Genomic DNA, 24,608 nt, shown 5'->3' with positions numbered 1-24,608 from the left:
CATTGGAACATGCACATTTTTATGTTATGCTTGAGATGTGGGACCTCATTATGACCTTCTGTTTTAGATGGCTTAAAAAAATACACTGCTCCTGCGTGACAAAGCGAGTTTGCATGTGTCATTATCTTTTTTTTTCCTTCTTTTTCTTTTGAGACAGAGTCTCCTAATGTAGCCTCGGCTGGCTTTGAACTTGTCATACCCCCGGCCTTTGCCTCCTGAGTGCTGGGATTACAGTCATGTGTCACTGTGTGCAGTGTGAGTCGGCTTATTACTGTCTGTGTCTGTAAGGGATGTGGGTTCAGGGCGAAGGGGAAAAAAGAAAGAAAACAACGTGTGTTTCCGGAAGTTGACTTGGCTGTTCCCATACTCAGGGGCTTCATGTGTTTGTGGGATTCTCAGCCCTTTGAAGTCACCCAGTGGGGCTAAAAGCGACAACAAAACCCAGTGACCTCCTCCTCCTCCACTGCGGTTCTGATTCAGTTGGCCAGTGCGGGTGAGGCGTGGGTACTTTGGAAGTTTCCCAGATGATTGTAACCTGTAGGGAGGGTTGGGAGCAAGGCCCTGCGGACGAGCAGCTTGGAAATGCAACATCACGCTGTGTTTTCCTACACTCAGACTCATCTCTAGCCATTCTTGGTGGGATGGGGAGGGTGAAAGACCACAAGATAAATTTGTCCCACTTTCCTGGAGGAGAAGTTTTTCCTTCATAGAAAAATGGTATTTTCAATTAACCTCCAACCTGAGGCAAAAGTCAACTCCCGTTTTTTAAAGTAAAGCATAAAATCTGCATCTCTCTGCTTCCTACCCTTCCCATTTCCCCCCTCTCTCCCCCCTTTCCTCTCTCTCCTCCTCTTCCTCCTTCTTACCGTTCCTCACACCCCGCTCTCCAACCCCAGATGCTATGTAGCCCGGGCTGGTCTTGATCTCCTGCCTTTGCCTCCCGGTGCTGAGATCACACATGTGGACATGCCCTGCTTATGTGCTTTTTGTTGTTGTTGTTGTTGTTGAGACAGTCTCACTGTGCATTCTGTCTGGCCTTGAACTCACAGCCCTCCTGTAGTACCTTCCAAGTGCTAAGTGCATGCGCACTTCCAGAAGCAAAAGCCTGGTAAGGATTCCTGGGAGTCTGTCCTCGTGGCGAGCTCCTGGCGTCTTTACAGGACTCGGCCACTGGGGCGGTTTGCGGAGGCCTGAAAGGGGGCAGAGGCAAAACCACTGTTAAGCGGTGTTTATAACCATTGTTAAGTCACCTAGGTGACTGGACGAATGTGATGTTTTATGGCATGAATCATTTTTATTTAGAAGACTTTGCCTTTTCATCATCTTTAACACCATCAAAGCATTTCTTGTGAATAGAGATAATTTTTTTTTCTTTTTACACAGTGCTTCTTGCCCGCCCCTCCCCCGCTTCTCTTTCCCCTCTTTTTATCTTTCTTTAGCTTGGGGTGACAAGAGTCCCATGGCTCTCGATTCTGAACCTAGGAAACACTCGGTTCCTTCTTGGAAGGTTAAGCTGCTAGGTAATGAGGATGTCCTCGGCTGCATCGTTTGCGCTCCCTCGCCAGCCAGCACAGATGAGCGCTGTCTTCAGCTCGGCACTTGATAACGTCAACTTAATAGTCCGGTTAGGGACCCGGGTTATTCTGTGGGGCTGCTTCTGACATGTGAAGAATGCCGTGTGCTTCTGAATCGAGCACTCATTCCACACTAAGAATTCTCCTGCCGAGAAGTTCTCCCAGAGATGGGCGTTTCTTACCCTCCAGGCTTGCACTCTGGCAGAACTAACAAGTGTGCACATGAGTTGCTCTCTCAACATATGTTGAGGGAAAAATTAGCATTTCCCTTTCCTTCACATATTAGTCTGATTCTCTGGAAGGGATTAAAAAAAAAAAAACAACTTGATGAAACGAACTTAGGTAATTTCAGCATCCTAGAAGCCGTGTGCACATTCGCTTGAACGTTCCCCATTAGAATATAAGTCGGTGTTGTGTGTAAATCGGGCCTTCCAAAGAGCGACGACAGTTGTTTCCTTCTGTTTCTGAAGAGATTGGCTTTGAAGGCAATGGTGGTACGGCTCATGTGAAGGAGAACATGGGGGCAGCAGCTAGACTGCCTGCCTGGGTTCTAATCCTGCCTTTGGCACGTGCTGCCTGGGCAAGTTACTTCTGCTCTAGTTCCCCTTATTTAAAACAGGAGTAAGATTTTGATTGAGAGAACAAATGAATGTGTTGAGAACTCGGAAGTAATGCATAGCGCGTGAGGAATGCTCACTAGAGTAGCTAGTGTTTTAATGGAAAGAAAATGCAGGTGCCTTTCGATTTCTGCACGTGTGACATGGAGGTGGAAATTCCAGGGAAGGCTGGTGAGGAAGGGGCTGTCCCAGCAGAATGGTTGGGGGTGGCACAGGGAAGTGGGGGGAGGGGGAGAGGTGTAGGGAGCTGACCTGAGGCGACCCGGAGGACAGGCGTCGCAGGCACCGCGGGTCCTGTCAGAACATCACCTCAGAGTCTGTAACCTGCATAATGTTTGCCGCAGGCCAAGGGTGTAGCTAGAGTTTTCCTGCCTGGCCCACAGTCAGGACAAATCTCTGTCACCCGCCAGTCCCACAGCCACTCAGAGACTTACATTGCTTACAAACTGTATGGCCGTGGCAGGCTTCTTGCTATCTAGTTCTTACATCTTAAATTAATCCATTTCCATAAATCTATGCCTTGCCACGTGGCTCACTGGCTTACTGGCATCTTCACATGCTGCTTGTCATGGCCACGGCTGGCAGTGACTCCTTCCGCCTTCCTGTTCTCTCAATTTTCCTCTCTGTTAGTCCCGCCTATACTTCCTGCCTGGCCACTGGCCAATCAGTGTTTTGTTTATTGACCAATCAGAGCAATTTGATGTACAGACCATCCCACAGCACAAGGGACCACAGCTGGAGGGTCGGAAGTGGGGGTGGCTTTGTTCCCCTTGGGTTGGGAGGCTGGGTGGGTCAGCAGTTCCTGCTCGGTCTGCATTCCCAGCCCTGTGACCAGGTCTAAGTACATTTTCCAGAATAGATATTGCCGTTCTTGGTTATGAGATTATTTAATAATTGTTCCATCAATAGTACTAGGGAGGGCTGGCAAGCTGGCTCAGGGGGTGCTTGCCACCAAGCCTAGTGACCTAAGTTCGACACCCAGAACTTACTTGGTAGAAAGTGAGAACCCATTCCCACAAGTTGTCCTCTGACCTTCATGTGTACATTGGGGCACCCCCTCCCCCATAAATAAATGTTTAAAAGAAGTTTTAAAAAATAGTATAAAAATGTTTGTGTTACATGTCAGGTATCTAGGGAATGTCTGTCCACATTCCTGCCTTCGCTTTTAGAGTATAGTCGGATGTCAGCGTCCGTCCGCCCATTCAGTTGCTGTAACATTCTGTTTTCCCTACTTCCTCCACCATCAGAGTTAATTTATCAACCTAGTAACCATAGTGAACCTGCTTTTTAAAACTCTTGGGTAGCTTGGTGGACTTGGAACAAAGTCTAAGCTCCTTAATGTGATCAGGTCTGAAGGTGTCAGACGACTCCTGACCCACTAAGGCCTGTCGGGTCTGTGAGGTGTCTGACTCCACCTGCTCTTCATTCTTACCTTGACCCACTCTGCTTGTGCGCGGCACCATCAGTCAGTAGACTGTTCACCTTCTAGTTGTGTCCATGGGTAGCGTGGCAGGATGACTGTATCCAGCACTGTGGAGTTCTCTTGTTTGGTGTTGGTAGCTCTCAGGCTCTAGAACTAGGAGGGTGTTGTCTGTTCCTTCCCTCCACAGTTCCCTGCTCTTGCCTGTTAAATTATGAGGGAAGCAATCCCTGGTCTTAATCCTGTAAGTTCACAGTTACATGCTTGTAGGTGGTAGGCATGATAATGAAGCACCTGCATGAACTGAACTCAGTCCTTGAGTCCTTTGGCTAGCACCTGCGTGATTGACTTTCTCCATGCACCAGGACAGTGTCCTGGCAGTGAGATCAGCTTGCCTCGGCTCTGGTCAATTCCTCTGAGGGGAGCCACACCTGGGGCTCCAGGGACTTAGTGTGCTTCAGGGGTTAGGATTGTGACTTTGCTGAATTGTATGGTGTTTGGTTTCAGGAATCTTTTAAATAACCATGTGTACTGGAAACTACTCACTTCACAAACACAATTAATTATAACAGAGTCTTAATTAGCAGGGCTGTCTCTGAATTTTCAAGTGTTAGTTAAAGTGCCAAGCAGCATGGTAAATTCTGAGGCCAGTACTTGAAAAATGCCAATTAACAGCTGCTAGGGACTTGATAATGTACACAAATGTGAGAATACACATGTATTTATGCACATTTATGCCAAAGTTTCATTAGATTAAATTTCAGAGATTATACTAGATGGCAATCTTTGTTATATTTGCCATATATCTCTGTCATTTACAACAATGCTTATTGCCTGATAGATGTATCATCACCACCACCACCACCAAATAATAATAATAATAATAATAATAATAATAATAATAATAATAATAATAAATTTCCCTGCTATAAACTATTGGCATACAAACTTTTGGGAGAAAATTTATTTTTTAAGTTTGAAATTTTAACCTGAAAGTCAACTGTATTCATTAAGGTTCTCTAGAGGAACAAAACCAATAGAAATATTTAATTTTTATATATACACTACTAATAAACATTGTTGTTTTTGGTATTTTACTCTTTTTGGGGGGCCTGCCACCCAGCTCCCAAATAAATCACATACAGAGGCTTATTCTTACTTATGAATGCCTAGCCTTGGCTTGGCTCTGTTTCTAGCAAGTGTTCCTTAACTTTAAATTATGCTGACTACCTTTTGCCTCTGGGCTTTTCCCATTCTCTTAAATCTGTAAATCTTACTCTTACTCTGTGGCTTGCTGTGTGGCTGGCCCCTGGAGTTCTCCTCCCTTTCTGGCTGCTAGCTCTCCTCCTCCTCCCAGATTTCTCCCTTTATTTATTCTCTCTGCCTGCCAGCCCCACCTATTCTTCCTCCTGCCTTTGTATTGGCCTGTTCTTTATTAGACCATCAGGTGTTTTAGACAGGCACAGTAACACAGCTTCACAGAGTTAAACAAATGCAACATAAACAAAAGTAACACACCTTAAAATAATATTCTACTATAACACACACGAGATAAAGTATAATTTGGGGGCTGGTTTAGTCCACTGATGGTTATCTGTATACACGGAGAAGCTATGTACATGGAGAAACAGAGAACCCAGTAGCTGTTCAGTCCGAGGAGTGCAAAGCCTTGGTAGTTCCCTTTCCACACCGAGTACCTGGACGCTCTCTGGAAACTGCTAGCATGGAGTTCATGTTGAAAGATGGCAGAAGCTGGAGCCTGCCGGCTACAGACAGACGGATGGAGACTGATGTAGCCACTCAAGGAGGATGGAACTTGCACATCCCCCATCTGGGCCTCCAGTGTATTGGATGGTGGTGCTGCCTACATTCAGGGCTAACATTTCCCTCAGTTCTTGGCCCACATTGTCAGTCCTCTTTGGAATTGACCCAGGACACATCCAGAAGTTCACTTCACCGTCTTCTAGGTGAGTCTAAATCTCGTCAGTTTGACAGTTCAGATTCATCGTCACAGCAAACTTTCCCCCTATTTTATTAAAAATAGATTTTTTTCTCATATAACATATCCTGATTGCAGTGTCCCCTCCCTCTGCTCCTCCAGTTCTTCCCCACCTCCCCTCCCACCCAGACCCACTCTCTTTCTGTCTCCTTAGAAAAGAACAGGCTGCTAAGTGATAACAACAAAATGTAGCAAAGTGAAATATAAGATAAAACAAAAACCATCACAGGGCATACAAACAGAAGGAAAAGAGCCACAAGAGAAGTCACAAGAATGGGAGATGCACTTGTTGACACTTTCAGGAGTCCCCTAAAAATATTAAACCGAAAGCTATAATATAAATGCCGAGGCCCCGGTGCAGACCCGTGCAGGCCCTGTGAGACTTACTGCGTCAGTCTCTGTGAGTTCGTATGAGCTCGCTCAGTTGACTTGGAGGGCCTTGTTCTCCTGCTGTCCTCCATCTTCTCTGGCTCTTACACTCTTTCTGCCTCCTCTCCCGTGGGGTTGGTTCCCTGAGCTTTGAGGGGAGGGATTGGATGGAGACGTCCCATTTAGAACAGTGACACCAAACTTTATAATGGATCCACTAAGGCAGTGAGATGGCTCATTAGATGCTTGCTGCCAGGATCGATGGTTCCCTTCCACTGCACCCGCACAGCAGAAGAAGAGAACTGACTCCTGAATGTCGCCCTTCAGCTTGCACACGTGTCCCGTGTCATGTATGTCCTCTCACACTCATAATGCACACAAAAATACATAAATATATAAAATATGATACAATTTGTAAATATTTTAATCTGAGCTAGATGAAATTGGTGAGTGGATTTTTAACCAGTCGGACACATCTAATTTGCTTAGGAGGGCATTTTATAAAATGATTGAGTGAGTGCATTGCTACTGTTCAGATCTTTTGAAATGTTTCCAGAGGAAAAGTTCTTTAAAATCCAAGGAAGTGATAGAAAGCTTTCAGTAAGTTACAATTGCTCTAGTAACTCCTAGAAGGTGGAAAGTGACTCCTTTTGTGAATGAGCACATCGGTGTGGGAGTGCTGCAGAGGTGGGCACAGTTCTGTGGCCCCCCCTTTGGCTTGGAGGCACTAGATCCAGGTGAGGGCTGTGGCACTCAATACAAGTCATTGAGGAACTAGGTCAGTGGGCTTTTGTTCTAGCCCGAAGTGGAACCTATGACTGTGTCCAGGTGCTGTCCTGTCCTACCTGGGAAGTGTAGGGGATTACTTACCCTCTTCCCTCCTGGCTAGACTGGTCATTTCTGGCCATATTTATTTGTAGGATGGACATAGAAATAGTCATCTTAAGAGTCTTGTAAATAAGTGAATTAAAAAACCAAGCATAGCACCACGTGGATTCCATTGTTTTAAATACGCAGTAACCAAATCCCAACTGGGATTCACTTACCACTTACTCTGACTCAGGCCATGCCAGAGTTTGTGGCTTTGATATAAAAAAGAATTTCAGAAGTAGCTAGATCAGCCAGAGTTTGAGTCTAATAAAGATGTCTTAGCATAGGCTCAGCATGAGGGTGAGGAGAAAGGGACACCCAGAAGGAAAGACGTACCCCCAGAGCCTGAGGCTTCTCAGGCTAGAGTCTTACACGCCCTTCTGGTGGGGTGTGAAGATAGTGTCTTCCAAAAGTCACTAAAGAACCTACATGGATGGAGGGTGGTTCTTGATGGGCACCTGCCAGGACTACACCTCAGGGGAGGTAAAAGTCCAGGTTACAGGGATGCTGGGAGGTAAGATATCATCACTACAAACAGAGTTAGAACCCTCGCTTGAGATTGCCAGAAAATGCCTTAGAAAGGTAATGAAATATGAGTCCGGGTCATACTGAGTCCCGAGGCATGGGTCATGGCTATTCTAAACATAAAAATTGTCTGTACAGAAAATGAAAGGACAATGGGCAGGAAGGGTCAGCCTCCAGAGCTGACCAGGAAAGCATCGCAGCCATGGTGGAGAGAGTCCAGCGTGGCCAAAGTGGCAGAGACACACATAGCACACAGGCTGACGTGTGTCCCGTGGATGCAGCATGTGGAAGTCTGTGGCCTTTGAGAGCAGGTGCAGCGAACAGTGTAGGGAAGGGGGAGAGGGAGTTGGCGATGGGGGGGCTGGGACACCTGCATAAGAAGCAGAGGAGCAATGGAGTGGTGGCTGGGGGACCTGCGGGGAGGCCGTGGTAGGATTTATTAAGGATTTGATTGACGAAGGTGTAACAGTTGCCTGTTATGAAGGAACAAATAACCGGGGACAGCAAGTGTCGAGGAGAGACACAGACAGGTGACCTGGTACCAGTGGAGGCAGCCAGGAGTGCTGTCAGCCCCACAGCGAGAGGAGTGGCCTCAACGAGAATATCTGTGCAAGACTCAACGAGAAGTGCAGAGCTTCATTAAAAGATGTTCTGTTGCCAGGCAGGGTAGGTGGCATAAGGCCTGTAATTCCAGCACTGGGGAGGCAGAGACAGGAGGGTAAGGAGTTCAGTGCCCAGCCTCAGCTACAAAGAGAGGGAGTTCAAGGCCAGCCTGGGCTGCCTGAGACTCTGTCTTAAAAGGGGGGAGTGGCCGGGCGGTGGTGGCGCACGCCTTTAATCCCAGCACTTGGGAGGCAGAGCCAGGTGGATCTCTGTGAGTTCGAGGCCAGCCTGGGCTACCAAGTGAGTTCCAGGAGAGGCGCAAAGCTACACAGAGAAACCCTGTCTCGAAAAACCAAAAAAAAAAAAAAAAAAAAAAAAAAGGGGGGGGGGGGCGGAGTGGTGAGATCTGCAAGATACTCTCTTCATATCTTTAAGAGTAATTTTAGGGGGCTGGAGAAATGGCTCAGCGGTTAAGAGTACTGGTTGCTTTTCCAGAGGACCTGGGTTCAATTCCCAGCAACCACAGGGCAGCTCACAACTGCCTGCAACTCTTCTTTCAGGGAATCTGACACTTGGATGCAGACATGCATGCAGACACAACACGAATGCGCATGAAATAAAGATAAATAAATTATATATAAAAAGAATCATGTTAGGGGCCTCACGAGAGGATTGAGTGGTTAAGGGTGCTTGCTGCAAATACTTCGGGACCTGAGTTTGATCCCGAGCCCATGGTGGAAAGAGAGAGCAGATTCCTGCAAGTTGTCCTCTGACCTCCACACATCTATCTATCTACTCTCTCTATCCTCTCTCTCCCCCCTCCTCCCCATCTCCCCCCCCCCTCTCTCTCTCTCACACACACACACACACAAATACACCCATGCATGCATACACACACACAGTATTTTTTTCATAAAGATAATGCTAAATTGAGAAATAGAATTAATGGAAAACTTAGAATGTATGAAAATTTTACTCTTTTGATATTTTCAAATGCTTTTGGTACCATAAGCTTTATAATGATTTTTTTTCCCTCCTCAAACCAGTCTCTATACAAACTCATTTCAACGAGTTAAGTACAACTGTTGAAAATGATATTTTCTAAACACCAGTGTTACATCATCTGCTTTGTGTCTCTGGGAAGCCTTAGCTCACTGCCAGTCTTCTGGGCAGATTGGGTTTTAGGTACTTGGTGTCCTTTGTCTCAGCACTCCATTCCCCATTTGCTAAGCTATATCCTTGGGACATTACTGACAGCACAGACATAATGGAATTTAAATGTCATTCCTGCGACCCTTCGACCTTTCCTATTTTCATTGTATTTCTGAAAAGAGAAGTGGAAGTTTTTAATTAAATGCAGAGGCATCTGCACATAGTACATTCAACCCGTGAATCTGTGCAGCATTTACTGGGCTCAGGGTGGTGTTGCCTCTAGAGTATTGCCCTGTCCTGGCAGCAGCTGGTCACGGAGCCCTGGTGGGCAAGGAGAGAAAGATGGCAAGAATTGCTGACAGAGGGGAGTGGGGAGGGAGGTTGTCGGGGAGGAGCGCAGGAGAGGAAGAGAGTGTCGGAGAGGCTGGAAGAGGGAGGCTGAGGGCTTTTTCCCAAGGAGGTTATAGGTGATCAGGGAAAGTTGTTAAGTATTGGATGGGATAATCCAGTGGTTCATGCTTGTTCAACATGGGCTCCTTGTATGAGTCTTTTTCTGTCCTTCCAGCCAGCTCCCAAATAATGACATGGAGACTTCTTATTAATTATGAAAGCTCGGCCTTAGCTTAGGCTTGTTCCTAACTAGTTTTCATAACTTAAATTAACTCATTCATATTCATCTACATCCTGACATGTCCCTCGAGGCTGTTAACTCCTCCTGAATGTCCTGCTTCCTCTGTGTCTGGCTGGCAACTCTGCCTTTCTTCTTTCCAGAATTCTCTCTCTGCCCAGAAGTCCTGCCTATACCTCCTGCCATTCAGCCTTTTATTACACCAATCACAGCAATACATCTTAAGACAGTGTACAAATAACCCACAACATTTCCCTTTTTTTGTCTAAGTGAAAAGGAAAGGTTTTAACTCTGATACAATAAAACTATATACAATAAGAACAATTATCAGGTGAGGATTACATTTATAATATCCAGTCCATTTGTATTTGGCAAATTTGGAGAAACTACTCTATCTCTTCTATCTTGGTAACTCCAAAGTTTTATACCTAAACCATATTCTATCATAACTTGTATTACCATCCTAAAAATATCTTTTTAGACCTAAAAACATCTTCTTAAACAACTTAAGCTTTTATGTTTCTCAACTTTTCTGTGGAGCAGGAATTTTGAAGGACTGCCCTACCTTTCTTTTGTGTCCTGCGTGTCCGATTTGGACAGCATACTGTCAGCAGTCGAGGCAAGGGCAGTTTCTTGCCCAGTGGCTTACTTTGTCACCATAAAAGCAAACTCCATATGAAGGGTCTTTGATGCCCATCATCTTTTTTTTTGAAGTAAATTGGTGTTGCCAGGAGCAGACATGTCTCATTGTCATGAAAAGCATTAGTTATTAAAACATCTTAAATGCCATATTCTGTAGGTCTCTGAAGTGTTTGAAGACTATCTATCTAAAATATATTTCTGTTTGACCTTGAAAATGTACCTAACCTGACTACAGTTGATTATTATAGATGACTAACTATGAACCTGTATTTCTTAATTATATATTACATTTTAAAATGACCTTCATAGGCGTAATACCATAAACAAGAGTAGAAACATATATGCAGTATAACAAAAATAACCTTACATTTGTATCAATATACAAAAATCCATACCAATGTAAAATATTTAAGTCTACTAGTTGTTTTTTAGTTTAAAAGTAAATTTAATAATCTACCCCTTTGTCCTATCATTTCTATATCCTCCCTTTTTTTTCTTTTCAGAAAGAGATCCCTGTCTCTAATATACTTTGTTTTGTTCAGTTTTTTCCCTGACCATGACCAGTAACAACTTGCAACCAATCCCCCTAAAAAATGACAAACATCCACTGAATGACTAAAAAACCACCCACACTACCTCTTGGAGATGTGGGTGTCATGTTCTCTAGACTGCTTTCTGTTGTCTGGGGGTGACGATATCTTTAGGGCACCCTGAGAAAATTGGGACAATGATTAAGTCCTGGGAGAGCTAGCTGTATTATTTTTGTTTAGTCTCTGTGTAATGGGGAAGTGTAGAGCTTATCTAAGTACTGGCAAGAGTAGTCTGTGAGGCAGGACCCTCTCAGCTAGCAGCTTTGAAGTTGTTCTGGATGCAGAATTTTGAGGAAACTGCAACAGAGGCATTTTAAGAGGCTGGATCATCTGGGCTACTTGTCTTTATTGGTGTCTGGTCCTTTTTTTCTGAAAACACACGAACTTTTAAAGGTAACATACATATCTGCATTAATAGAAGTATAGAATGTGTGTTGTGCACAAATCAGCTAAAGATGATGTTTTTAATCTATATTTGAGCAGGTAAAAGGCATCTGTTAACTTTATAAGTCCATCTGGACTATATAACCAAACTGTAACATAAATCTCTATGCCATATAAAAGGATGGCATGTAATAATAGGTAATGAGGACTATGTAGTCAACAAGATTTATCTTGTCTCATCCAGTCTTAGAGCTGTTCCCATGTCGAGGGATCAACATATACATCATCTATCATGTAGTCTTTCTTGGCTTTTTCCCTCATGTCTGTAGCCAAGATCCTCAGGAGGTCTCTTCAGTCAAATCTGATCTTTATTAATTTCAAAGAGATCCATAGCTTTTGTTTCCTATGGAAACAAAGGCATAACCTCTCCCCTAATGCAACATATTTTCTGACTTCCATTCTGAAGTTAAGACTCTTTAAAATGTACAGGCTGGATTAATTCAGCAGTTTTTTTCCCCATATTTTCCATAATCCAGTATCTCTCAGCAGCTGTCATTTTTTTGTTCACCAGCATTTAAAAAAGTCAAAGTCAACAAAGCACCATATAAGATCCAGACACCCTGTGTATTTCCTACCTTCATGTGGCTTATTTTTTTATATTACTTTACTTTTTCTTTAAAGATTTTATTATTTTTAAACTATTTTTTTTATGAATGTCTATGTCCATTTTTTTTTTACTGTATGTTTGACAGTTTTCTTGGTCTGGACTGCTTTACTGTATGCCTGCAGCCTTCTCTGACTGCGTGAGCCAAGCCTTAAACCCTCTGTGTGCCTCTACACATGGCGTTGTGTAGACTCATTTCTAAACAGTCTTATTAAATAAGAAACACAGAGTCAAATACAGGGGTGAAAGCTGTAGAGATCAGAGAAATAGTGATAGCCACCAGCTCACCTTAGCTCACCATGCTGCCGTAGCTTCCCAAGCAAACCAGCTTCTTCCTGTCTAACCTGTGCCTTTATTGCCTTGCTGTTCTGCTTTCTCATTGGTTCTTAGCCCAACCACCTGACTTCCTCGTCACTGCCTGTCTGTACACATCTCCAGGTCTCTATGGTGGGTACTGGAATTAAAGGCATGTGTCTTGGCTATGTCCTTGAACACACAGAGACTCTGACTACCATGTGATTGGATTAAGGGCGTGTGCTACCACTGCCTGTAACTTCTGTTTATGGCTGCCTATGTATTTCCTCTGACCTCCAGGCAAACTTTATTAACATACAAATAAAATATTACCACAGTGTTGGCTGACTCAAGCAAGCAGACACAGGCCAGGAGCTGCGTCTTTGTATGCCAAGGCCTGCCTGAGAGACTGCAGGACTAGGAAGCCACGTCTAGCTCTGTGTTTGCATGTTTGGAACTTTTTAAAAAGCTTTTTCAGGTCCTATGTAGAAAAATGCATCCCTATGTTGGACACCATATGTACTAAGTCTTTCTTGTTGGACTGTCTTTGAATCACCAGCCCCCAAGTAATGACTTGGAGGCTTCTTATTAATTATGAAAGCTTGGCCTTTAGCTTAGGCTTGTCCCACTAGCTCTTATAACACAAATTAACCTGTTTCTATTAATCTATGTTCTGTTACATGGCTTTTTTTTTTTTAACCTCTCCTTAATTCTGTATGTCTGACTTGGTCCGCTGTGTCCCTGTGCGCCTAGATTCATCCTCCTCTTTCTCTCTTTCCCCGGAAGTCCCGCCTATAACTCCTGCCTAGCTATTGGTTGTTCAGCTCTTAATTACACCAATCACAGCAATACATCTTCACACAGCGTACAAATATTCCACAACATCTCCTGCCTCTGACAATTCTGCCCTGCATTGGCCTAGGAGTGTTGGGCACAGCTGAGTGGTTGGTCTCACTACAGAAAGAGCTCTTGAAACCTCTTTCTATTTCTAGAGCAATCATTGATTGACCCTTTTTCTAGTCTGCCTGGTTTCTCCCACTTCTGGGTATTCAGTCAGAGTCAGGTTCAAAAGTGTGCTCTGCTGTTGCCAGTCAGTGGAACCACACCCATGGAATCCATCTCTTCCAGATTTACCATGTGTGTTCAGGAGGAAGTTTTCAATAAACCACTATCCCTACTTTGGAGGATATAATGTAGCATGGCCAGTATCACACATATTAAGAAGCAGACAGCAGCTGGATGAGGTGGGACACACTTGTAATCTATGACTTGCTGGCTGAAGCAGAGGGACCCCAAGTTTTAGGCAGTCCAGGCCACGTATTGAGATTCTGTTAAAAAAAGGAATTGTATCTGAAATACTTTGCTACTAAACATTCATGTACAGCCCCCCCTCCCCAGCCCAACCTGTCAGGAAGATGGTAATATTTTGACTCAAAGTAAAATAAAAAAGTCATGATATTTTATTTATAATTCAGCTCTATTGAAATCCCCAGTTTTTCCTCATTTTTCCCTTAAATTTTCATTTATAATTCAACAAACATTTATTTTGTACTTGGTTGTTGCTAGAAACTAAAGTACACTTAGGAAATGAGGAATAAAATAAGATAGACAAATATTGAATCTAAGAAATAGATATCTTTTGTTAATTTTTCTGGATATTAAATTTAATTATTTTTCAGTATTTTTCAATATGGTACAGTCACATTAAGTTCTAAAATGTCTATGAATAAAAAGATATGTGCAGTTAATTATACTCTGGCCTAAGTACATTTATTTTATGGTTTATTTCCATTTGAGAAGTAAATCTAGATGTAGGGGTTATTCTTGACCTTAAACAGAGACTGACACTGTTTATTGGGGGTTTAATTCATTGGTGATTAATGGTTTGTTCAGAAGTCTGAAAGAAATCTTGGCTGTTTCAGAGTCAGGGTATAGAGAGAAAGCCTTAATTGTTTTATGTTTTTTACTTTTTTAAAGATATATTTTATTTTTAATTGTGTGTGTGTATGAGAGAGGAGAGAGAGAGAGAGAGAGAGAGAGAGAGAGAGAGAAAGAGAAAGAGAGAAAGAAAGAGAAAGAGAGAGAGAAAGAGGATGTGAGTGCTGATGTTCTGGGAGGCCGGTCAAGGGTGTCAGGTTCTGTCTTTGTCACTGTTCTATTGCTTGGAGGAGACACCATTACTGAGACAACTTATAAAGGAAGGCATTTAATTGGGGGTTGGCTTACAGTTTCAGAGGGTTAGGCCATTGTCACCATGGTGGGAAGCAGACAGGCATGGTGCCAGAGCAGTAGCTGAGAGCTTTACATCCTGATACATAGGCGGCAGGTAGAAAGGGAGAGGAAGACAGAGATGGAGACAGACAGACAGACAGACAGACAGACAGACAGACAGACAGACACACACACACACACACACACACACACACACACAGAGCCTGGTGTAGGCTTTAGGAATCTCAAAGCCCACTCCTTGTAAAATACCTCCTTTGACAAGGCCACACCTATTCCAACAAGGCCACACCTCCTAATCATTCCTAAATCCATTAACTATGGACCAAACATTGAAACAGAAGCCCGTGGGAACAATTCTCTTTCAAACCACCACAAGTTCCCTGGAGCTGGAATTACAGGCGGTTTTTGAGATCCTGACATCCACGCTGGAATTTGGACACTGGTCCTCTGCAAGAAAAGCAGTCACTCTGATCTACTGATCCATCTCTCTAGCGCCTGTATTTTTTGTGGGGTGGGGGGATGGGGGCTCACGTAGGCTCATGTAGGCTGTCCTCCAACTCCTGATTCTCCTGCCTCTACCTCCTGTGAGCTGGGATTACAGGTATGAGGCACTGTGCTCAGGAAGAGCATCATGTTGACCCTGTTCTATGCGACCCTTGAAAAGCAAAGCAGCCTTTCAAACATTCATGGTCTCACTCATTCTCCCACCTCCATCCCAGGGACTGAACTGCTCCAGTTTTTATATTACTCTGCAAGTGGTATTCCAACATCTTCTAGACCGTGTTAGGAGGTTGTAGCCTGCTTTTAAATTTCTACTCCCTCCCCTCCAACTCTGACACCTAAGGAGTTTGTAATACCATGTTTTAGGTCCTAGGCATGATGTATTCAGTACAGGACAGTGGACCTCCACAGACTTATCGCAGAGAGGAAAGTTGTTACAGTATTGGGTAGAAATGCAAAAGTATGTTCTAGAGTCTTGGGGCAGGGGGTAGCACATGACTTCTTGTGTTCTTTGCATATTAGTAAAGAATTTTGTACCTTAATATCTTTATGTCATGTCCAGGGGCTAAATATGCTCAAGAAAAGGTACTTCATTTAGTAAATTAGCCACATTAGTCACTGCCTGAAAGGGTCTCCGATAGCCCATAGCCACTCTCCAATCTGTTTGCTTTTTGCATAGATCAAAAGCGTAAATAGGTACATGACAAGAATTACTAATAGGTTTTCTGTGGCCCGATGATGGGTTTCTCTGCTGATGCAGTAAGCCAGATCAAGCCAAATTGAAAAAGTAAAGGAACAGGTTTATTTGAGCAGAGCAACTCCATGGTGAGTTCCCTAGTCCCAGAGATCGAGGCCGGAGGAGTCAAGTGCCCAAACTAAAGCAGGGAGCTTATATGCCTGTAGGTGAGGGGTGTGATGATGTGTCCACCACAAGCTGGGTTTGTGCCCAAGTATGGTCAAAAGCTGAGCACTTTAGGTAGAGACTTGAGCTGCTGGCAGCTTCAGGGGAGGAGCTGCTACAGCCTTCAAGAATGCGGAACTGGGCTTTTTGTGCCTTTTCTTCGATGGAGATTCTCTGAGAGGGCAGGGTTTAGAGAGATGGGGCTTCTCAGACCTTGCAGGAGTGAGCTGGAGGTTCCAACCACACAATTCCCACCCTCCAACACTTCAGGATTTGATAGTTCTCCCAGGGATGTGACTGCTTGTTTTTAGTTTACGGTCCTAAGAGAGTAAGTTGAGAGTCTTCTGCTTGGTTACTACTATCACATACCCACATTCCATGGCCAGGAGTCCATATGGGAATTCTACCAATGGATGAGTATGTATAATCCAATAGCACAGTCACCATGCAGCCTGAAAACTGACCACAGGTGGGACTGTGAACTCTTCAGACTTACGGTGAAGCAAAAGAGGCCAACTTCATGAGTCATCAGCCACAGTCACCTTTCTTTTGGTGAACAGTGGCATTTTATGGCCCTAGATGTAGAGGAACTGTGCCTTTTCAATAGTAGAGAGGTGAGTGTTGTTCTCTGGGGGAATCAAGACAAATGGAATGTGTGTTTGTTAACACATTCATTTCCAGCCTAAGATCTCTCAGAATAGGGCTAAGAAGAGCATCCATGAGGTCGAACAGGTGGAGGCCAGCATTCTCCATGGCTGGTGTCCTTTTGTGAGTTGCAGGTCCACAGAGGCTATCATTGTGTCAGCAGAGATTGGAAGAGTATTCTTGTTTCACACGTTCCCTGATACTTTTGACCCTGTCTCTTTAATGAGGAACTAGGAATGAACTGCATTGCGTTGGAAGTTGTTTGGGCTGTGAAATTCAGCCTGTGCTGATCCATAAACACAGTTAGCACTCCAGAAGCTTGTGAAACATCATCCTGAAGTGTGAAGCGTACCCGTGGAAAGGAGGGTGTAGGGATTCTTTTCCTCCTTGGAGACTGACTTTCAAGAAATTTCAGACTTTATTATTTAGGTAAAATTTTGAGCATACTATGAACACGTAAGTTCCACTTGGGTACCATAGTGACACAAATTGCATGATACCAGCACAGAACAGAGCTGTGGACCAATGGAATGGAAGGGATGACCTGGATACCAGCACAGAACAGAGCTGTGGACCAATGGAATGGAAGGGATGACCTGGATACCAGCACAGAGCAGAACTGTGGACCATATAGACCAATGGAATGGAAGGGATGACCTGGATACCAGCACAGAGCAGAGCTGTGGACCATATAGACCAGTGGAATAGAAGGGATGACCTGGAAATAGACTCACACAGCTATAGCCACCTAAGTTTTCTTCAAACCATTTAGAATTGTATTTATTTCTTTGTTCAGGGTGTATGTGTGCACCTATGTGATGTGGTCAGAGGACAGCTTGGCAGGGTCCGTTCTCTCCTTCACCAGGTTGTCAGGCTTGTTGGTGAGCGCCTTTAACCGAGGAGCCATTTCACCGGCCCCAGCCACCCCGATGGTCAAGAGAGGTGTCAAAAGCATACGCTGGAAAAAAAGACAGCCTCTTTAACAAATGGTCCTGGGAAAACTGGATTTCCACCTGTGAACAATGAAACTAGACCCCTACTTTTGACCTTGCACAACTCAGAATGGACAAAGGATCCTACAGAAGATCTGAACCTTAGAACCTGCACAGTAGAAAAGAGTCAAGACTTTCTGTACCTTTTGAAAGGGACTCCAGGAACACAGGAAATAATTCCTGGAGTTGGTACATGGAATTCTGTGAAGTTAAAAAGATTATGTATTGTAAAGAAAACAGTCGCCATACTGAAGAGATAGCCTACAGAATGGGGGAAAAAAAAAACTTTGCTAATTCTACACCTGACTGGAGATTAATATCTCAAGTATATAAAGAATTGTAAACATTAAAATATTATTCAGTTAATAGGCCAGTCAGCTAAATATATAGCTCGCATAAGAAATATAAATGACTAGTAAATATTTGAAGAGGTATTCAACACCCTTAGCTGCCGAGACAATTAGAGCTGCTATGAGAGTCCATTTCACCCAAGTCGGAGTGGCTGTCATCAGAAAACAAACAAAAAATTCTAACAAGGATATGAAGGTAAAGTGACTTCTCTTGTACTCTTCGGGGAGCGCCATCTAATACAGCCAAAACCTGAGACTAGAACTGCTGTACGACCCAGCTATACTTCTCCTGGGTACATGCCGAAGGGGTTCTTAACACACCACATAGAGACCTGTATGTCCATGTTTGCAGTACTGCTCACAGTAGCTAAGACACGGAACTGGCCTAGAGTGCTGTCAACAAACGAATGGATCAGTAAAATGTGGTACATACACACAATGGAATTTTTTAGCTATAAGGAAAAAACTGTGACCTTTGTGGGAAGATAGATGGAACGAAACGGAGATTATGATGTTAAGCAGAAATCAGCCAGACTGTCTTAGTTAGGGTTTCTATTGCTGTGAAGAGGCACCATGACCATGGCAACTCTTATAAATGAAAATAACTGGGTGGCTTACAGTTTCAGAGGTTTAGTCCATTCTCATCATGGCGGGACATGGTGGAGTGTAGTCAGACATGGTGCTGGGGAAGGAGCCGAGAGTGGAGGAGGAGCTACATCTCGATCCTGTTGGCAACAGGAAGTGGTCTGTCTCACTGGGTGTAGCTTGAGCAAAGGAACCCTCAAAGCCCACACCCACAGTGACACACTTCCTCCTCCAAGGCCACACCTACTCCAACAAATTCACACCTCCTAATCCCTTTGGGGTCCATTTTCTTTCAAATCACCACACAGATTCGGAAGGGCACATACTGTGTGTTTTCTCTCATTGGCAGAAGTTGACTGTGTGTGTATGTGGGGGTCAAGGAAGTAGAAAGGAGTCAATGAGATGGAGGAAGGTATTTTGAGTGGGGCAGGGAGAGGGTGATGGAGCACACAACATGAGAACAGTGGGGGTGAGGACTTCTGGGGAGGATGGAGAGGGGGCAGTGCAGGGAGGGACAAATAAAACCAAATTATGATTAATGTCTGGAAACAGAGGAAAACTCATCTCTTTGTATGCTAAGAAATATTCCAGACTTTCTTATTTAGGAAAAACTTGAGCATAATGAGATCATCTGAAACACTTGATCTATGCACATCTCATTGATTTCAAGCATCTTGGTTATGTAGGAACTATCTTTGAAATAATTTTCAGTTTCTCGTATCCTCGTATCTTACTAATTCTGAGTAAGTGAAATTACTTTATTACCTGTTTTTACTTGTAAGTTGATAAACGAGCTTTGCTGTCAGTGGCAAGTGAGATTTTACAGAAGTTTGTGTGCTTATGTGAAATTTCTGGAAAAATGAAACAAGCTTGTGATGGCGGGCATTCCCTGGTGGCCTAGTCTCCAGTCCTCTACCCTTTGAGAATCCTTCACCTTTTCCTTTTCACTGTTTTGTAACTGTTCTTAAATAAAAATTTAAAAAGTGGTTTCCAGATCCACAGCTAACAATATTTTTTTCTCACTTGAAGCTAATTTTCTGTTGTTAATGTATCAATGTTTTCTGAGACTCAAAAAAAGTAGCTACAAATAGAAACAAAAGTTTGCTAGTAGTGTCTTAGCATATGGTTTGCAAAGATCCCAACGTTAACTAAGTCAGTATGAATGTCACAATTCATCAGTCGTAAAGTATATATTAGTCACACATCAGAGTGGATCCCCGTAACCCCAGAATCTGGGAGGCTGAGGCTGGAGGATTGCATGAGTTTGAGGCCAGCCTATTCATCTAGTAAGTTAAGTTCAACTTGGGCTATTGTTTCCTTAGGGTTGCTGTTGCTGCCACGGAACCCCATGACCAAAAGCAAAGCTGGAGAGGAAGGGGTTTATTTGGCTTACAGGTGCCTATCAGTTCATCACTGAAGGAAGTCGGGACAGGAACTCAAACAGGGCAGGGTCCTGGAGGCAGGAACTGATGCAGAGGTCATGGATGAGTGCTGCTTACTGGCTTGCTGTCTATGGCTTGCTCAGCCTGCTTTCTTATAACTGGGACCTCCAGTCCAGGGTCGGCACCACCCACTGACATGGCTATACTTCAGGCCTCTTCATCCTCTGGAACCTGTCAATCCTAGAAAGTCTTTTGACTTATCAATCTTTCACTAGAATCTGCCATCCTGTCCTCTGTAAGCTTCCAGATGTTGTCCATCTCTCTCTACCTGACCATTTCCCCATCGTTTCTTCCAGGCTTTCTCTTTTGCAGTTAATGGGACACAAACATATTGTGTTCTGGACATCTCCAGGGCTTTCCATTTTCCTTTTTCCTGGTGACATTCACAGTTGGCATCCTTCATGCTGTGTAGGAAGCCAGCTGTATTCCCTGCTGCTTGTCTCATTTCTGTTAGAGAAAACTGGAAAACTGTCTTATCACGAATGTCAGCAGAGCTTTTCAAGTCCATGCAGCGGTTGTTCTGTTACTACTACTACTACTACTACTACTTCTTCTTCTTCTTCCTCCTCCTCCTCCTCCTCCTCCTCCTCCTCCTCTCTTCTTCTTCTTCTTCTTCTTCTTCTTCTTCTTCTTCTTCTTCTTCTTCTTCTTCTTCTTCTTCTTCTTTTAAAAAAGATTTATTTATTTATTATGTATACAGAAGAGGGTGCCAGATCTCATTACAGATGGTTGTGAGCCACCATGTGGTTGCTGGGAATTGAACTCAGGTCCTCTGGAAGAACAGCCAGTGCTCTTAACCTCTGAGCCATCTCTCCAGCCCAGTTCTGTTACTTCTTATGCAGCTTTTTCCACACTCCCACCCCCTGTCCAAACAGCTGTTACAGACCTTTTACTTCCTGATTGGTCAACCCTGCTCAGCCTCGGGAAGTGACCTAGAAGAAATGGTACATATACTCCTCTGTCCCCTACAACCGTATCCCGTCGCTCCTTTCCACGGTCTCTTCTCCAGCTGGCTATCCGAACCGAACCTCCTCTTCCTGCACTAGGATTCGGCTCAAGCCTCTCCTGTCCTAAAGATACGTAGATGTGTTTTCTTGACTCTGCACCCCTTTAAAATGATGTTCTTACCCCACTCTTCTCTGTAGCTAGAGTTTTCCTGCCTACCCCACAGTCAGGACAAATCTCTCTCACCCGCCAGTCCCACAGCCGCTCAGACCCAGTCAAGTAAACACAGAGACTTATATTGCTTACAAACTGTATGGCCGTGGCAGGCTTCTTGCTATCTGTTCTTATAGCTTAAATTAATCCATTTCCATAAATCTATACCTTGCCACATGGCTGGTGGCTTACCGGTGTCTTCACATGCTGCTGGTCATGGTGGCAGCTGGCAGTGTCTCTCTGCTTTAGCCTTCCGCTTCCCAGAATTCTCCTCTCTCCTTGTCCCACCTACTTCCTGCCTGGCCACTGGCCAATCAGTGTTTTATTTATTGACCAATCAGAGCAATTTGACATACAGACCATCCCACAGCACTTCTCTCTTTGTGTGTGTGTGTGTGTGTGTGAGTGTGTGTTTGTGTGTGTGTGTTTGTGTGTGTGAGTGTGTGTTGCTGGATTAGAACTCAAGAGCATCATGTATTTGAGGGAAATGCTATACACCCAGCTGTGTCTCCAGAGTTCTTTTCACTTGTTTTGAGACGGGCTCACTAAGTTGCCCAGACTGGACTTGAACTCACTGTGTATAGCCAGCTTGCCCCTGAAATTGTGGTCCTCCTGCCTCAGACTTTTCAGTAGCTGGGACTACAGGCTTTGCCCTACTGGGAACGGCTCCTTTGGCCAATTTTTACAGTTTTGAATTCTCTTCTGTCTGTCACACCTACTGTGGCGTCACTGACCTCACACTAGATGTCTCTGTGGTGACAAAGTTGTTTGTCACTGCGCTCTCCTGAAACCATCTTCACTGTTGGGTCCACAGAATTGTGTCTCAGTGTCAGAGAGCGTGTTTGTTCTGCAGTTACTGCCCAGAACCTGTACTCTGTGTCTCACGTGGTTGTCACACCGCACTGTGTGATTCGTGAGGTGTTGACACCCGTCTTGGTCCGGCATCCCAGCATCATGTTGTCGTGTGGTTGTGAACAGTGCTGAGTGGGATGAGGCTCTCTCGAGGTTCCGTGGGGGGATAGGGATAATGGCTTGCTGAGAAACACCCTGAAACACACAGCCCTGATTTGCCCATCTGCTGTTCTGAACAGACAGATGGAATCCGGGATGCCCAAGTGGGATTCTTGGAATTTTTTCCTTTTTTCTCCCCCCACAAAACTTTGAGATGCTTCCCCAGTACCATTGTCATGTCCCCCACCACAGTTTCTTTGTAGATGTGCTCTGACCTGCACCCCGCAGCTGTGTCTCTGGCCGGTACCCTGCTGTCCTTGCTTGAGTGGCAGGCACTTAGGGCTTCTCAGTGGCTCCCGCTTTTGTGGTCAGCTGAGAACCATTCAGAGCCATATCTACAGACACACCTAGTTTCCAACAGGACAGCTTTCTGCTTAGGTTATATTCTTATTGACCAGTTCTCAGAATGATTACTTGACTTGGAAATTTATGAGGACAGTGTTCTTGGAGGTGCTGAGAGCATTAGAACACGAAATCCATGGCCCTTGCGTTTGCAAGCTGCTGGGAAAAAGTTCTGTTGTGCTTTGTTTTAATTCTAGCACAGGCGCCATGTGGTACCTGCACGTGGAGGGAGCTTTCTCGAAGGTTTTGTGAAGGAGATGCCTGGAGAGGGAGCTGGGGGAAGCTTGAGGGATGTGCAGGGATTTCACTTGGTGGAGCCGAAGGCGGCGGCTGCGGGGATGGGCAGGTCAGGTGGAGGCAGTGACGTGGATAAAGGAGGAAAAAGTATGTCATATATACTGGCTTTAGCAGAACGTTGGCAGTTGATTGGTGGAAGGGCACCTTGGAAGATAGAGGTGAATGGACGTGCAGCAGAGAACATCAGATGCTAGTCTCAGAGTACAGAGGGTGTATGTGGTACGTGGCCTTTGGGGGTTGTTGTTGGAGGAGGTGCAGGGATTGGGAACTAGCAAGGCACATTGGGCAGCGAATGGAAAGTTGAAGATGTTGGAGGGGGTGAGACGGGAACACATGTGACTTGTGGCTAGCGCAGGGGGGTGGTAGTGATGCAGGCTTCTCTTCAGAGTACCTGGGTCCCCCTCACTGTGCTCCACTCTGATTTGGGGCCTTCGGCCCCTGAGCTTTTTAGACTTAAGACGGAAGTCTGCAGGACAGACTGGGGCTGTCCTGATGTCCGTGGGCGGAACTTTCCCCGGGAATCCCTCATCTGCTGGTTAGATCTTGCAATGGAACGAATTAGACTCATCCTGATAATCTAGAATGATTTCCCTAAAACTGCGCACAGACTTAAAGCACATCTGTAAAAACCTCACAGACACAGCCAGGTTGGTTCTTGATAAGTAACTGGGAATATACCCTAGCCAGGTTGATTCAAAACTGACTTTTGGACAGAATAGTCTCATGGAACCAGCTTCCCTTCAAACTGTGTTTCTATCCTGTAGCAGGCTTTCTTTTAGGCCACCAATCAGCTCTCAAATCATGACACAGAGACTTATTGTTAGTTATGAAAGCTCAGCCTTATCTTAGCTCTTATTTTAATCTGTTTCTCTTTATCTATGTTTTGCCTCAGGGTTTTTTTTTACTTTTCTTTTTTCTGTAATCTTACTTTCCTACTGTCTCCATGGCTGGTGGGCTGATGAGTTCCTCTCTCTGTCCCTGTTCTCCTCTCCTTCTCTCTCTAGATTCTTCCTATTTATTCTCTCTGCCAGCCAGCCCACCTCCATCCCTCTCCTGCCTAGCTATTGGCTGTTCAGCTTTTTATTAGACTAGTCAGGTGCCTTAGACAGGCAAATTGAAAAGCAACACATCTTTATATAATTAAACGAATTCAGCACAAACAGATGTAACACATCCTTGCACCATTAACAAAGGCAGCAGAAACAAAAGTAATATACCTTCACATAGTTAAAGTAATATTCCGCAGCATAAATAAATGTAACCCATCTTTGCCCAGTTAAAAGAATATTTCACAACATTATGCTCCTACCCTTCCTATTTTATTTTGAAGTAGATTCTGGTCATTATCTTTTCATCTATAAACATCAATAAGCACTTAAGCATAATCTGGAATTTTCTGTGAGGGCAGGGGTCTCTGTAGGCACTTGGTGCATGTACCTATTGTGTGCAGAGAATGTGGCTAGTGAGACTGAGGAACTCACTTTTTTTTTTTTCTTTTTTTCTTTCCGAGACAGGGTTTCTCTTGTGTAGCTTTGCACCTTTCCTGGAACTCACTTGGTAGCCCAGGCTGGCCTTGAACTCACAGAGATCCGCCTGGCTCTGCCTCCCAAGTGCTGGGATTAAAGGCGTGTGCCACCACCGCCCGGCGGTTCACTTTGTTTTTTTAAGAATAGGGTTTCATTTAGACCTCTCTGGCCTCCAGCTATGAATCTGAGGATGACCTTGAGCTTCTGATACTTCTGTGTCTACATCCCGAGCACAAAGATTACAGCCGTGCACCACCATGCCTGATACATGCTGTGCTGGGGATCGAACCCAGGT

General features: G+C 44.4%; 1 protein-coding gene across 6 annotated transcripts in view; it reads left to right on the top strand.

The window, feature by feature from the left end:
- Epb41l4a (erythrocyte membrane protein band 4.1 like 4A) overlaps positions 1 to 24,608 on the top strand; it is a 204,717-nt gene that overhangs the window by 32,769 nt on the left and 147,340 nt on the right. For 2 of the 6 annotated variants that reach the window (XM_076554895.1, XM_042263761.2), the window contains exon 1: positions 17,169 to 18,148. The exons of 3 other annotated variants lie outside the window; for them this stretch is intronic. In XM_076554895.1, the coding sequence (XP_076411010.1) occupies positions 18,011 to 18,148 (138 nt within the window). In that variant the 5' untranslated portion in view covers positions 17,169 to 18,010. Of the gene's footprint in view, positions 1 to 17,168; positions 18,149 to 24,608 lie in introns of those variants that run through there. One more of the 6 variants, XM_042263762.2, reaches the window with a different exon arrangement.

The sequence above is a fragment of the Peromyscus maniculatus genome, chromosome 19, assembly GCF_049852395.1.
Source record: "Peromyscus maniculatus bairdii isolate BWxNUB_F1_BW_parent chromosome 19, HU_Pman_BW_mat_3.1, whole genome shotgun sequence".
NCBI classification, from domain to species: domain Eukaryota; kingdom Metazoa; phylum Chordata; class Mammalia; order Rodentia; family Cricetidae; genus Peromyscus; species Peromyscus maniculatus.
The sequence above is the reverse complement of the archived record's forward strand: the minus strand, read 5'-3'. Positions and strand labels throughout refer to the sequence as shown.